This window comes from Vipera berus, assembly GCF_964194415.1.
Source record: "Vipera berus genome assembly, chromosome: W".
In the NCBI taxonomy this organism is placed as follows: Eukaryota; Metazoa; Chordata; class Lepidosauria; order Squamata; family Viperidae; genus Vipera; species Vipera berus.
The window spans coordinates 65,427,487-65,443,457 of NC_138210.1; the positions used below are offsets into that span (position 1 = coordinate 65,427,487).

Here is a 15,971-nt window from a genome sequence, read left to right on the forward strand (position 1 = left end):
ACACAATGCAAATGGGGTGCTGGTTTTTGGTGACGCCCAAGAGAAAATTGATTTCTAGACGTGTTCCAGCTTTATTCTACAACAGGGCAAGAAAGGTGAGCTGGAGAGTGATCTAAGATTTCTTTCATTTAACTGTTTGGAAATGTGATGTTCTTCTCCTCTCTTTGATCAAACAATGAGCTGTCACAAATTAGATGTTTTGAGGTCATCGATAAGTTTTTGCAGTGGCAGTTGTTGCTTGTTACGCAACTTGCTTTTTTAATTAATGCGGCAAACTGTGTTTTCTAAGAAAATCAAACGAAAACCTGAACGAAAACCTCCCCCAAAAAAGCCCCCACATCCTCAGTGACAATGCTTTCGACAAAATAAGGCAGGGGTCTTCAAACTTGGCCCTTTTATGACTTGTGGACTTCAACTCCCAGAATTCCTCAGCCAGCAAAGGAATTCTGGGAGTTGAAGTCCACAAGTCATAAAAGGGCCAAGTTTGAAGACCCCTGAAATAAGGCTTGCGCGGAGAAGAACGACTACCGTTCCCAGAATTCATTGAGGGAAGAGACTCCAGGAGAGCACTGCGAGCCAGACAGTGACGTGATTCGTCGAGCTTCAGACGAATAAAACGACAAGACCCAGAATGCTCTGTTTCTTGGGCGGTTCTTCTTTGGAAGATTAAAGTGGAGCGGTATCCCGGAAGTGGTGGCACGCACGTGCGTGTGCGGAGTAGCAGAAGAAGAACTGCGTTTTTTTCATAATAAATAAACCTGTAAACTCAGCGGCTTTGCGGTTGCAGCTTGGTCACAATGTTTCTGCAGTACTACATCAATGAACAAGGGGAGAGAATCTACACTCTCAAGGTAAGACTTGTTTGGAACAGAAAAGGACAGAATAGCAAGAGTTGGAAGGGACCTCGGAGGTCTTCTAGTCCAACCCCTCCGCTCAAGCAGGAGACCCTAGAGCAGGGGTAGGCAACCTCGGCTCTTTTATGACTCATGGACTTCAACTCCCAGAATTCCTGAGTCAGCTATGCTGACTCAGGAATTCTGGGAGTTGAAGTCCATGAGTCATAAAAGAGCCGAGGTTGCCTACCCCTGCCCTAGAGCAACCTTGGCTCTTTTATGACTCGTGGACTTCAACTCCCAGAATTCCTGAGCCAGCCATAGAGTCTACTCTGGACCATTTTAGACAAATGGTTGTCCAGTCTTTTTTTTTTATTATTGAAAAGTTTTACAATACATTTTTTTAAAAAGACAAAACCCCTCCCAACCCCCTCCCCTCTCCCCAACCCTCCCCAACACCTCCCTCCCCTCCCCCTCCCCCCTCCCCGACTTCCCAGAGCTCAATACAGGGTATAAAAATACAAACAATCATAGTCTACCTTATGCAAACAACAATAAACTATTAAATCTATCGCACTTTAACTCTTATAAAATAACTACAAGCTCAAGTCTCTTTTGGAAAGCCTCCAGATGGAGCATGCACAACTTCTGCAGGCAGCTTGTTCCACTGGTTAATTGTTCTATCAGGAAATTTCTCTTTAGTTCTAGGTTGCTTCTCTCCTTGATTTCTTTCCGTCCATTGCTTCTTGTCCTGCCTTCTGGTGCTTTGGAAAGTAGGTTGACCCCCCCCTTCTTCTTTGTGGCAGCCCCTCAGATATTGGAACACTACTGTCATGTCACCTCTAGTCCTGCTTTTCATTAAACTGGATCAATCCAATTCCTGCAACTGTTCTTCATATGTTTTAGCCTCCAGGCCTCTAATCATCTTTTTTGCTCTTTTCTATCCTCTTTCCAGAACCTCTACCTCTTTTCTATAATATTGTTACCAATATGATTATACAATATGGTGACCAATATTTATTTTATTTATTTATTTATTTATTTGATTTGTATACCGCCCTTCTCCCTAAGGACTCAGGGCGGTGAACAGTGACATAAATATCAAATGCACAAATACAGATATTGAAAACATTAATGTGATTATATAATACGATGACCAATATAAAAAGCCATGGAAATATAATTCCCATGGCCATTTAGCGATTTGTCTGAATGGTTGGCCTGTTTTATTTTTTTGATATCCTGTAGCTAATCTTCATGCATCTGGTGTGGCTGCAAACACAATTTTCCTTCCATAGTATTTCTCTTAATCATCTTTTGGGAAGTAAAGGGAGGTGGAGAGAATGATCTCCATATGCAGCTGGATTTGCAGAATTTAATATGGGAATATTTTTTGTTCAGTTTAAAACTAGGATAATTAATTCTTGGGCTCTTCCAGGTCTTTAGCCTGGAGAAGAAAAACTGGGAAATATAGAAACCGGTGTGAAAAAAAGTTAGAATGGGATCGTTATCTAAATTTGGGAATGGAATATTCATTTACTGTATCTTATAGAATTTTTCACACCTAAAGCAAAACTGATAAAAAGAGATTGAAAGCACAAATATGCAACTCAGTGGTTAGAGCCGTAGAGCTGTTTGTTTTGTGATATTAAGGCTTGCAAAAGAGGCACCAATAATAATTTATAATTTATTAATAAAGCCAAACACAAACTGATATTTAACTGTGGTTGAAAAGAAGAAAATGTGGATCATTGATGTGACAGTACCAGAGGATAGTAGAAGAGAAGACACAAATTTGGGGAGGATCACAAAGTAACAAGATTTGAAAATAAAAATTGAAAAATTATAGCATAAGCTGGCCATGTTGGTCCCAATAGTTATCGGCACACTTGGTGCCAGACCAAAAAATCTTGGATGGCCCTTAGAAATTGCGCACATTGACCAAATTTCTATCTGTCAATTGTGAAAGGCCGCACTACTTGGATCCGCACATATATTAAAACATCCTAGGTTTTGGGAAAGAACTTGATACGTATGAAGGCCAACACCGGCTAAAGACTTGCAGCTGTGATTTCACATTGTAGGGTATATAATAATATAATAATTTTTTTAAAATTTATATGCTTCCCAACTCCTGGCAACTATGGATGGTTTACAATTGTTAAAATTTTTAAAACAAAGACAAGTGGAAAATAACTCTACAAAACAGTACAAGCCAAAAGAAAAATGATGGCAACGAAAGTAAACCCAGAGACAAAGAGAGGGGAAGAAAGGAACATCAGTTGTCTTCTCCAAAGGGCTGGGCAAAGGGCTAGGTCATTTGAAATACCAGTAGTATTTTAATCACCACATTAGATTCTCAATACTACCAAAAGTCTTTCCCATATCCTTTAATTGGGCAAAATGTTAGGAAACCATAGGACAACAATGTCTGAAACAAACTACTTCAAATAGGCTAATTTATATAATGCATCCATAATAATAATAATAATAATAATAATAATAATAATAATAATAATAATAATAATAATAATAATAAGAAGAAGAAGAAGAAGAAGAAGAAGAAGAAGAAGAAGAAGAAGAAGAAGAAGTTGGAAGGGACCTTGGAAGTCATCTAGTCCAACCCCCTGCTCAGGCAGGAAACCCTATACCATTTCAGGCAAATGGCTGCCGAGTCTCTTCTTAAAAACCTCCAGTGTTGGAGCATTCACCACCTCTGGAGGCAGGTTGTTCCACTGGTTAATTGTTCTAACTGTCAGGAAGTTTCTCCTTAGTTCTAGGTTGCTTCTCTCCTTGACTAGTTTCCATCCGTTGCTTCTTGTCCTGCTTTCAGGTGCTTTGGAGAATAGCTTGACTCCCTCTTCTTTGTGGTAGCCCCTGAGATATTGGAACACTGCTATCATGTCACCCCTCACTCTTCTCTTCGTTAAACTACACATACCCAATTCCAGCAACCGTTCCCTATATGTTTTAGCCTCCAGTCCCCCAATCATCTTTGTTGCTCTTCTCCGTACCCTTTCTAGAGTCTCGACATCTTTTTTACATCGTGGTGACCAAAACTGGATGCAGTATTCCAGGTGTGGCCTTACTAAAGCATTGTAAAGTGGTATTAGTACTTCACTTGATCTTGATTCTATCCCTCTGTTAATGCAGCCTAGCACTGTGTTGGCTTTTTTGGCAGCTGCAGCACACTGCTGGCTCATATTTAAGTGATTGTCTACTAGGACTCCGAGATCCCTCTCACAGTTACTACTATTGAGCAAGGTACCACCTATACTATACCTGTGCCTTTGATTTTTCCTGCCTAAATGTAGAACCTTACTTTTTTCACCATTGAATTTCATTTTGTTAGATAGTGCCCAGTGTTCGAGTCTGTCCAGATCCTCCTGTATCTTAAGCCTAACTTCTGGAGTATTGGCTATTCCTGCCAGCTTGGTGTTGTCAGCAAATTTAATCTAGGACTCATGACTCCTGTGGAATTGAAATTTTGCAAATGTTATAAAGCTTTTTATGACACAAACAATATCCTTATGACACAATACAAAATGTCATAAAATACGTCCTGTGCTGATGTTTGATTGTGGTACGTGTATATCAGTGGTTCCCATCTTTTCTGGCTCCATGGAGCGGTGCTGGGAGGGATGGTTTTGCATGCACAACCTAGATCCTGCCCATGTGCAGATGAAGCTTTGTTCATCTGCTGCTTGTATGGCTGGGTTCCCAACAGGCTGCGGACCGATAATAGGATTGTGGATCAGGGTGTGAGGACCCCTGTGCTATACAGTTCAACATAGTACCAATAGAGAATGTTTGTAGCTTAGGGTTGAATTGAGGGGTCCTTGGTGCTCCCTCTGAGCTTGGCTGTTTTCTTGCAGTTGTTTCATTATCCAACTAGGTAACATTATCTGTGCTGGCGCTGAAAATCTAACATTGATGATGTCACCCAGTTTGGGTAATGAAACATCTGCAAAAAAATAACCCAGCACAGAGAGCACCAAAGATCTCTCAGTTCAACATGTGCTATTTCCAAGGCAGATACATCTCTGAATGAATCCTAACTTTTCCAGTGAAGGCAGTGCATTAGAAGCTCTGTCATTGTTGAAGACATTGAGGAATCTGGTAAGGAAATATTTCTGAAACGATGACCCCATGGGGTCATTGGTTGTCTAATGTTAGACCTGTTTTAGATAAGAAAGCACATTTGATGGATGCTAGTGGTATCAGTCAAACACCAATGGACACATGACCTTTTCCCAGAGCTGGATCCGTGTGTGTTTGCGAGTGAAAATAAAGACACCAGAGAGAACTGCAGGGAGACTTTTAACACTTTCCAATTTGCTTTCGAGGTCAGTTGCTTGGTGGCTGAATATACTTTTCCAAATTAAAGAGAAGCATTGCAGCACAATCCTCATGCAGGTTACTGAGCATCTCAGCATTGTTTTTTCATGGTCTTCTAATACTCTGCAGATGTTCTGGATACGTTCCAATGAGCTTTCAATAAGTTATGCTCATACAGCTATTTCGTCTGAGAGGTTGGGGGCCTGCATGATTTTAAGATGAAATATGTTGATTTCAAGTTAATACATCATCTTCATGAAATTGACACACGGTTCTGTTTTGCCTCCCCGACTTTGTAGAAGGTGGATCCGTCCGGCCAGCCAACATGCTCAGCCCATCCTGCCCGCTTCTCTCCTGATGACAAATATTCTCGACATAGGATCACCATCAAAAAACGCTTCGGTGTCCTGATGACCCAGCAGCCTCGGCCTGTTGTTTAAATGAGCTTCCCTCCTGCTCCCGAGTTACAAAGGCAGCAGATAAGCTTTGAGAGCAGCTTTGAAGAAGCCCATGAAGGCGAAGAATACCTGTCAATCTGCCGTCCACATTGTTGCCGATGTTTTTAAAACTTGACTCAATTCCCTTTGCGTTCTGTGGAAGAGGAATGAATGAGATCCTGCAAGCAAGCAAGACAAAATTATATTGTATTCACGTTTTTCTGGCTATGTAGTTCTGGAAATAAAGTGAGATTTTCCATTGTTCTGCTTCTTTAGCATGATGGGTCTGTGTCATATTTTCCGGAGGATAGCTTTTTTTTTTTTTTTTAGCATGGCTATCAATATCAGTAACACTGGAAAAAAGTGACTTGTATTTTGAGTGGGTGATTCTTTTAGTTCTTAAGCTAGCCAGCTAACTTTTGGCTATGTGGCACAACAAGTGGATTGATGCTGACTTGAAAATCACACTCATTGAGTTTCTCATCAAACTGTAGGGAAATATTGAGTGGGGTACTATAAGGTTCTGTCTTCCTTCCTTAGCTCTATTTTTTTCCAATATTTTTTATTTTGGGTATGGAAAAAGCTTATCTAATATACTAATATTACAAAATTGGATGGGATAAATAATGATCTGGGGGGAAAAATCCAAAATGTACTTACAAATTTTTTTTTAAATGGCTTAAAAATAACAATGAAATTGAACAGACAAATGCAAAGTCATCCATCTGAGAAACAGACAACAAATGCATAATTACAGGATGGGGCTTGGTAGTAACATTTAGGAAAAAGGTTTTAGAATAGCAGTTCATCATAAACAACAGCAATGGCATTTAGACTTACAGTTGCAAGAAAAAGTATGTGAACCCTTTGGGATTATGTGGAGTTTTGCATGAATTGGCCATAAAATGCGCTCTAAACGTCATGTAAGTCACAGCAATAGAAAAACAGTCTGCTTAAAATAATACTACACAAACATTAGCTGTTGTCATGTTTTAATTGAAGATAAGATGGAAACATTCACAGTGCAGGTGGAAAAAGTATGTGAACCTTTGGACTTAATAACTGGTTGACCCTCCTTTGGCAGCAATAACCTCAACCAAACGTTTCCTGTAGTTGCAGATCAGACCTGCACAACGATCTGGAGTAATTTTGGACCACTTGTCTTCACAAAACTGTTTCAGTGTAGCAATATTCTTGGGAAGTCTGGTGTGAATCACTCTCTTAAGGTCATGCCACAGCATTTCAATCGGGTTGAGGTCAGGACTCTGACTGGGCCACTCCAGAAGGCGTATTCTGTTCTGTTGAAGCCATTGTTTTGTTGAATTACTTGTATGCTTTGGGTCATTGTCCTGTTGCATCACCCATCCTCTGTGGAGCTTCAGTTGGCGGACAGATGGTCGTACGTTTTCCTGCAAAATGTCCTGATAAACTCTGGAATTCATTTCCCCATCAATGACAACAATCCATCCAGGCCCTGAGGCAGCAAAGCAGCCCCAAACCATGATGCTCCCTCCGCCATGTTTTACAGTGGGGATGAGGTTTTGATGTTGGTGTGCTGTGCCTTTTTTTCTCCACACATAGTGGTGTGTGTTTTTCCCAAACAACTCAATTTTGGTTTCATCTGACCACAGTATATTTTGCCAGTAGTGCTGTGGAAAATCCAGGTGCTCTTTTGCAAACTTCAAACGTGCTGCAATATTTGTTTTGGACAGCAATGGCTTCCTCCGTGGTGTCCTCCCATGTACTCCATTCTTGTTTAATGTTTTCCTTATTGTAGATGTGTCAACAAAAATGTTAGCATGTGCCAGAGATTTCTGTAGGTCTAGCTGACACTCTAGGATTCTTCTTTACCTCATTAAGCATTATGCGCTGTGCTCTTGCAGTCATTTTTACAGGACGACCACGCCTAGGGAGAGTAGCAACAGTGCTAAACTTTCTCTATTTGTAGACAGTCTGTCTTACTGTGGACACATGAACATCAAGGCTTTTGGAGATACTTTTGTAACCCTTTCCAGCTTCATGCAAGTCAACAATTCTTGATCGTAGGTGTTCTGAGAGCTCTTTTCTGCGAGGCATGGTTCACATCAGACAGTGCTTCTTGAGACCAGTAAACCCAAAACAGGTGTGTGTTTTTAAAGGGCAGGACGGCTGTCAGCAACACATCCAATATCATCACACTGATTGGAGTCAAGGTTGGCTCACTCCTGGCTCCAATTAGCTCTTGGAGAAGTCATTAGGCTAGGGGTTCACATACTTTTTCCACCCTGCACTGTGAATGTTTACACGTTATGTTCAATTAAAACATGACAACAGCTAATGTTCGTGTAGTATTATTTTAAGCAGACTGTGTTTTTCTATTGTTGTGACTTACATGATGTTTAGAGCGCATTTTATGGCCAATTCATGCAAAACACGTAATCCCAAAGGGTTCACATACTTTTTCTTGCAACTGTATACACTGCTTCACAGTACTTTACAGTCCTTTCTAACAACAATCTGGCTCCTCATTTTATTGATCTCAGAAGGATGGAAGGCTGAGTCCATCTTGAGCTGTTCAGGATTGAACTGCTGGCAGTCGTCAGAATTAGCCTGAAATACGGCATTCTAAACACTGTCACTGCAGCAATCTGAATTAAACAATCTGAGTTAAAATACACTACATGACTCGGCAGTATAGTGATGCAAAGAAGGCAAATATCTTAGGCTCTTTCAAGGGAAGTATACTTTCCAAATCATAAGTAATAATTTATCTTCATTCTGCATTGGTTGGACACCCCCACACTTTGAATTCAGTTCTGGGTACTACATTTTAAGATTCAGAGGAATCAGCAAATTTCAACAAAAGGTACAAAGATGATCCAGGGGGTGAGAAACTAGATTCAGTGAACAAACAGAACACTAAAGAGAAAATTAATAGTGCTCTTCAGCTCTGAAAAGTTGCCAACAAGCAAGAGTTGCCAAATAGAATAGGTTTGGATGGGTAAATGAGAATCAGACACAAAGTCTATTGCCCTTTCCTGGGATTGGGATGCTTGAAGATATTCTTGCAAGTAAGCAGAAAAGTGCCTAAATTGTCCCAGTTCGTAAACTATGCCAATAGTAACCATGTAATGCAGGGTGTTGTTTTTTTTAGCAATTTGAATTTTGCTGGCTGCTTAGGGTCTCCCCAACAGATTAGGGCAGCCATGTAAAATGGCTGCTTAAGGTTTCATTTCTGTTGGTTACAGGTGAGACTTGTGCCATAGTTGAGAACCCAAAAAACTTCGCTCATTTTATCACGAGATTGCCACTCTCCTCACCCTGTATCTTGGACATATTTATTGCGGCATAATTCTTGAAAATTTTAATGCTCTTGGAGAAAGGGTGATCAACCATACAAGACAACTATACAGCAGGTGGTCATTTTCTACTGCCAGTTGTCTGACATCACATGGATGCAGAATACTGAAGAGGCTTGTTATGCATTCTGTTTTGTTCTTGTATTGCTTGAGTTTCCACTTCCTGCCTCAAACTGGGGGTGGAAAAGGCTGATCTAAGCCAAAGACTGCTATTTAAAATGTCTCATGTTCATATCCTGCTGCTGAAACCGCAGTTAAGAGTGGGGATGAAGACAGACAATAAATAGAAGGGCTGCTGCCGTTAGATTTCGAGCAGAGCGGAGGCTCACATGAATTAAGCAAGGCTGAATCAGCACCTAGCACTTCTGTGCTACTCAGTCTGATGCAGCTTTTTTTTTGCTGACCAGAGGTGTGTAGAAAATGGGGAACAATTTGTGTCTCCAAGCAGGGAGAATCCATGCAAGTATATTTGGGGTGGCATGCCAGGATTGGATATTATGCAGAACCAAAGTATGGTTGGATAACTTTGGAGTGTGAAACCTCAAGCAGGAGGTTTTCCACAGATATGAAAAAAGGCGTATCACTTTTATCTTTCCCCCAACACCCTTCAGCTGCTTAGTAGTTGCAGGAGGAACAATTGGTGCAACTGGTCATCATGCAGGACTAGTCTTAAGAAGACTGTTTCAGGTCCTTGGGCTCAAACTAGTATCTCTCAGTATAATATAGGGCAGGGGTGTCAAACTCGCAACATCACGTGACGTGTTGCAACGTATTGCGACTTTTCCCCCATTACCGGCAGTGGGGTGGGCACGGTTTTGGCATGACGCATCTGGCCTGCGGGCCCACAGTTTGACACCTGATATAGGGGGAAAAACAGAATAGCAAACTCCCTTAAGCTTCATGGAGAAAACCATTTATTAAACTTGACCTGTCCATTTATAATATAAGCTGGACTATGACTCAGGCTGGCCTATGCGGAGATGATTCAGACACCCTACACTGAATCCTTTCCAAATGTATTCAAAATTGCTTTCCTTTTTTGTGTCAGTTTAACAGTCTTACCACCAAAAGGATCCAATAATTTTGGTCAAGAACTAGAAAAAGCTGAGCGGGGACAGACTGGCCAGTAGATTTCCTCTTACAGTGTTGGGAAGCAAATTCAATTCTGATTTATTCATTTTATTTAATTTAATAAAGTTAAATATGATTTTCTTCTCCTAGAAGGTTTCGAGAAGGGGAAAGAAGGCAAAACAGAAGTTAATGGTGGAATTATTTGGGATGGGTGAAAAGGAAGGGCTTCCTTGCACAGAATGAAAAATGCCACAACAGAGTCTTCCATTGTGATGCCAACAATTTTGACGGCTTTAGAAAGGAATTAAGACTAACATCAGACCCTCCGTGACACTGACCACTAATTTTGGGTGGTATATTTTTGGAATATCTCATGAGCCCTAAATAATCACCAGTGACTCAGAAGCAAGTATGGAAAAGAGCTATTGGTCTCCTAATATTGCTTGCAGGCTTCCCAGATGCATGGACCGCTATGGGACACATGCCCTCCAAGCTACCATGGCCTTTCCTTTCTTTTGAAGAAGGGCTGTGATATTACAACATATTAACCACTTCAAGCTAAATGCTTTGTAATATTGCATTGCTGCAATGCCTGCTATGCATTATTCTACAATATCACTGCGTGTAATGATCACACACATTACGCTGCAGTATCATTGCATTTCTTTGCACACTATAATGTGCCTGTAGCCTTTCAAGCCATGGGGGGGGGGGGTGAAGACTTCAACTCCCAGAATTCCCCAGCCAGAAAAGCTTAGCCAAGATGCCAAGAAATAATAATAATAATAATAATAATAATAATAATAATAATAATAATAATAATAATATAATATAATAATAATAATAATAATAATAATAATAATAATAATAATAATAATAATAATAATAATAATAATAATAATAATAAGTAGTAGTAGTAGTAGTAGTAGTAGTAGTTGGAAGGGACCTTGGAGGTCATCTAGTCCAACCCCCTGCTCAGGCAGGAAACACTGCCATAAAAACTAATCTTCAGCTCTGCTCCTAGTGACATGTAGGTAATAATGTAGATGTCATTTGCCATGGCTCCATTCTGGGGATTTCTACACACACACACACACACACACACACACACACACACACACACACACACACACCCCACTCCATTTCTAATATAAGTTTCCAGCCCTGAGATTTTGCAGTATTCTCCATCCAAGGAGGAACCAGGTCTGGCCAAACGTAGCATCGCAGAAAAGCCAAGATTGCCCCAGACTTTGCTTAAGGATGCCTTAGAAGTCATACAATAAAGTTGTGAATCCTATGTGTGGCTATTTGGAGGAAGGGGGCTAAGCCGACCAAAAGAGGTTGCTCTCAGTCATGAGTTGCTCGTCCAACTTTTCCCGAGGTCTCACTAGTCCGGGGGTAGGCAACCTCGGCTCTTTTATGACTCATGGACTTCAACTCCCAGAATTCCTGAGTCAGCAGAGCTGACTCAGGAATTCTGGGAGTTGAAGTCCATGAGTCATAAAAGAGCCGAGGTTGCCTAACCCCTGCACTAGTCCCTCCTGTCGTTATAATTTCTTTCAGCGACATATTCTTGGAGGTAAGAAAGCCCCCCCTCATTCTAAGGAAACTACATCCCCCAGCAACCCTCGCGCGTTTATAGCATCCCCTTCTCTTTCGCGCCCCCCTCCGCTCTCTAAAGGGTTCCAAACCCGCCCTCCCACCTCTCCCTCGCTTTCGCGCGCTTCTCTGAAGGGAGGGGAAAAAAAAGCCCAGCAACAGTAACCGCTCTTTCTTTCTGCGCTTGCGTGGCCAAAAAAAAAAAAAAAAAACACCCCAAAAGCGGCGGCGCCGGGGGGGGGGGGAAATAGCATTCATTGGAAAGAGGAGAGGATGAGGACACTTAAGGAGAGTCGGCTTTCCCTCCTCCCACTCCTTTCCCAGCATCTGAGAGAGCGGCAGTACCAGCGTGCGTGCGGGGAAGCTGTGCTGCGTGCTGCGCGCGCCGGCCGGCCGGCCGCCCAGTCGAGCTTAAGACGGCCCAACCAACAAGACGGCGAAAGGTCTTGAGAACGCGTGCGCGAGCGAGACCCCCTTTTTTTTTTTTTGGACCGTTGGCGTGTGTGTGTGTGTGTGTGGGGGGGAAACCGGCTTCGCCGCGCGCCGCAGGTAAACAAGCAACGGCCGCTTTCGCGGGGGGGGGGCTACACATCAAAGGAGGAGGACGGGGAGGGGGGGAGGAAGAAGAGAAAGAGCGAGAGGACGGCGCACGCGCGCTGTCGCCTTCCCACCTGTATCCTCGTTCGTTCTCCCCCTCCCCCCCCGAGAGTTTCTTGCACGCTCTTTCCCTCTGCGGCTCACGCGGAGGGTGTGCGTATGTGTGTTTGTGTGTGGCTTTGAGGCAGGGGTCTTCAAACTCGGCCCTTTGATGACTCATGGACTTCAACTCCCAGAATTCCTCACCCAGTGTGCCTGGCTGAGGAATTCTGGGAGTTGAAGTCCATGAGTCATCAAAGGGCCGAGTTTGAAGAACCCTGCTTTGAGGTATGGAGGAGCCAGACCCCCCCTGCTTAGGACGGGGAGGGGGGGGCTTGAACGCTATAGCCCCTGCCCCCCCCCTTTGTATTGGTCTGTGGGTCCTCAGCTTGAGGGTCCAGTTGGGGTGTGTGAGTGAGTTGGTCCGCTTTGCCTCATTATCTTGTCTGCAGAGGTCTGGGTGCTTTGGGGGTGGGCTTTCTCAGGACCCCCGACAAGACTGAGTGGCTGTGCATGCCGGCATCCCGGGACATTCAGAATATTCCATCTCTTTCTATGGGGGGGTGAGCTATTACCCACCCACCCCCCATAGATAGGGATCGCAACTTGGGAGTCCTCCTAGATTCACGGCTTACTTTGGAAGATCACACAGTGGCTGTGACTAGGGGGGGGAGGCTTCGCCCAGGTGCGCCTGGTGCGCCAGTTGCGGCCCTATCTAGACCGGGATGCCCTATGTACGGTCATTCATGCGCTCGTGACCTCTCGTTTAGACTACTGCAACGCTCTCTACATGGGGCTGCCCTTGAGGACCACTCGGAGGCTCCAACTGGTGCAGAATGCAGCCGTGAGAGTTGTGTTGGGAGTCTCCCGATACTCCCATGTTACACCTCTGCTCCGTGAGCTGCATTGGTTACCAGTTGTCTTCCGGGTGAGATTCAAGGTACTGGTAATGGTGTTCAAGGCCCTACATGGCATGGGTCCGGACTACCTCAGGGATCACCTGCTGCCGGCATCAACTTCCCTCTGCCCTGTGCGTTCCCACAGAGAGGGCCTCCTCAGGGTGCCACCGGTCAGAGAATGTTGTCTGGTGGCCCCCAGGGGGAGGTCCTTCTCTGGGCGCCCCGGATTTATGGAATCGGTTGCCGGTCGAGCTCCGGATGGCGCCCGACCTTCGCTCCTTCCGATGCGATCTGAAGACTCACTTGTTTGAACAAGCCGGCCTGGCCTGATGGGGGATGGGTTGGGATATAATAAATAATAATAATAATAATAATTTTACTGTTGTTTTTAATATATCTATTTATTGTTTTAGTTTGGGCATTGTGTTTAATTCTTTTTTAACTTTTGTATCTTTGTATTTTTATATGTTTGCCCTGTTCACCGCCCTGAGTCCTTCGGGAGAAGGGCGGTATATAAATAAAATTATTATTATTATTATTATTATTATTATTATTATTATTATTATTATTATTATTATTATTATTATTATTAGCCTCTAAAGCTCTTTCCACCACCACCACCCCCAAAAAATCTTTTGCTAGCAAGAATCTGTGGGCTCATAATGGCATTATTGCTGTCATTCTGTGGGTGGGAGACCTGGAAATGTGTGTTCCTAGCTTTTCCGTGAACTCTCCTGCAGTAATAGTTTTGAAATGGTCCTTTCTCTCTCTTGGGATAACACAACACCCAGTTTAGATAGTCCTAGACTTAACGGCCACAATTGAGCCTCGCGTATCTGTTGCTAAGTGAAACATTTGTTAAGTGAATTTTGCCCCATTTTAGGATCTTTCGTACCACACCAAGGACCCCTCATTTCAACCCTGAGTTACAAATATTTTCCTTAAAAGGTGCTGGGCAAGCAAGCAACTAATAATACAGGCAGTCCTTGACTTACAACCACAGTTGAACCCAAATTTTCTGTTGTTCAGTGAGACAGTTAAGTGAGTTTTTACTCCATTTTACAAACCATTCTTGCCATGGTTGTTAAGTGAATCACTGCCGTTGTTAAGTTAGTAACATGGTTGTTAAGTGAATCTGGCTTCCCTATTGACTTTGCTTGTCAGAAGATCGCAAAAGGTGATCGCATGGCACTTGGACACTGCAACCATCATAAATATCACTCAGTTGCCAACTGTCTGAATTTGATCATGTGATCATAGGGATGTCGCAACAGTTCTAAGTGTGAAAAATGGTCATAACTCAATTTTTTCAGTGCTATTGTAACTGAACGGCCACTAAATGAACTGTTGTAAGTCAAGGACTACATTGGGTTAGTGACATTTTACAGAGGATTCAGTGTCTCAGTACAATTTTGTGTAATAGACTTTTTGATATATATATATATATATATATTCACTGTTTTTTTTTCTCCAGAATCCTACAATTTGAGGAGGAATGACAGTTTCCTTGCACTAGGCTCATCTAAAGGTTATCTCCTTCTACCAAGATCTTCAAAAACAACTGGAAGTTTGCAGAGTTCTTGATGTTGCACCTTAAGAGATAACTTTGCCTTCTCTTGTTTAAGTTCTTGCACTGGAATTTGACATTTTTCCTCTTCGGTTTGAAAAGAAAAAACCCCACTTTTGTCTCCCTCTCTTGTCTTTTTCTGCACCAGAATCATAAGGGACATTTGCAAAGAGGTTTTTTTCCCCCTAGCATTCATCATGGAAAAAAAGTGAATTATATAACCTGACGTTCACTATAGACTTTCTAGCGTTTTGGCATACCTTGCAGATCTTTGCCTTTTTTTCCCCCTGTTGCATTTCGCTGAGATAAAAGGCATTTGCTTAACCGAAACGTTGAGCAGGTTCTGTGTGGCTGTTTTCACAGACGTATAGTAAAGCTGGAATTATTGCATTGTGTCCCTTTGACAGATAAAAATTGCAAGCGTTTTTCTTTTTTGACCTTTAGGCTATCCTTAAGAACAGAAAACTGACCTATTTGCCTGATGCATGGAAATCTTCAGCGTAATCATTTGTGAAACATTAACCTGCAAAATCATGGAATATTGCCTTCACTCGATCTTAGGCTGTATTTCTAAAAATACACCCAATAAGCATTGATGTCAAAATAGCACGCTGTCCGAAGCAGTTTGTGAATCCACGGTAGACATGAATCTTCCTTGTGAGAGAGTATTGGACAACATTGTTGGCGCATCTACTTTTCTGAATGATCTTCGTCTTACAACTTGAGGTGACTTGAGGTTAAACTGATCAAGGAAAAGGGTTGGGTTTTTTTGTTTTTGTTTTTGTTCTCTCTGCCATCTTTGTTGCCAAGATGGCTTCTGTCCGGTTTATGGTTACCCCCACTAAAATTGATGATATCCCAGGCCTGTCTGACACTAGCCCGGATCTTAGCTCCCGCTCGAGTTCTTGCGTCCGCTTCAGTTCCAGAGAAAGTGTGCCTGAAACGAGCCGCAGTGAGGGTGCCAGTGATTTCTCCCGAATAACCACTTCCTTGGCCACTGAAGCAGCCGAGCCTGCTTCTGACAAGACAACCAACCCTCGCGCAGATGTGGTTGAAGGTAAGGTTCCCTTTGGTGGGAGGGAGAATGAATTCTCAGTAATCTTGCAATGGAGAAAAATTACTGGTTGCAAGTGCCTTGTTTGGTAAAAGAACCAGGTGCTGCTTGTTTTTGAGTGTCTTGCTGGTAGAAGAACATTGAGGGATGAACAGGTACTTGGAAGCTTCTTCAGAAGTTGTGGAAAGCACACTTCCAT

At 42.6% G+C, this 15,971-nt stretch overlaps 2 protein-coding genes across 7 annotated transcripts in view; both read left to right on the plus strand.

Moving 5' to 3' along the window:
• Window positions 1-666: 666 nt before the first annotated feature.
• LOC308676797 (H/ACA ribonucleoprotein complex subunit 3) lies at window positions 667-6,203 on the plus strand. Its single transcript, XM_081342824.1, has 2 exons — window positions 667-851; window positions 5,471-6,203. Exons 1-2 carry the CDS (start codon window positions 798-800, stop codon window positions 5,609-5,611), a joined length of 195 nt encoding a protein of 64 aa, XP_081198950.1. The 5' UTR covers window positions 667-797; the 3' UTR covers window positions 5,612-6,203.
• A 5,677-nt stretch (window positions 6,204-11,880) lies between these two features.
• The window catches only part of LOC308676560 (solute carrier family 12 member 6), a 68,038-nt gene continuing 63,947 nt past the window's right edge, over window positions 11,881-15,971 (plus strand). For 4 of the 6 annotated variants that reach the window (XM_081342428.1, XM_081342430.1, XM_081342431.1 and 1 more), the window contains exons 1-2: window positions 11,881-12,165; window positions 14,626-15,775. In XM_081342428.1, the coding sequence (XP_081198554.1) occupies window positions 15,529-15,775 (247 nt within the window). In that variant the 5' untranslated portion in view covers window positions 11,881-12,165; window positions 14,626-15,528. Of the gene's footprint in view, window positions 12,166-14,625; window positions 15,776-15,971 lie in introns of those variants that run through there. The other 2 variants (XM_081342429.1, XM_081342434.1) reach the window with 2 other exon arrangements.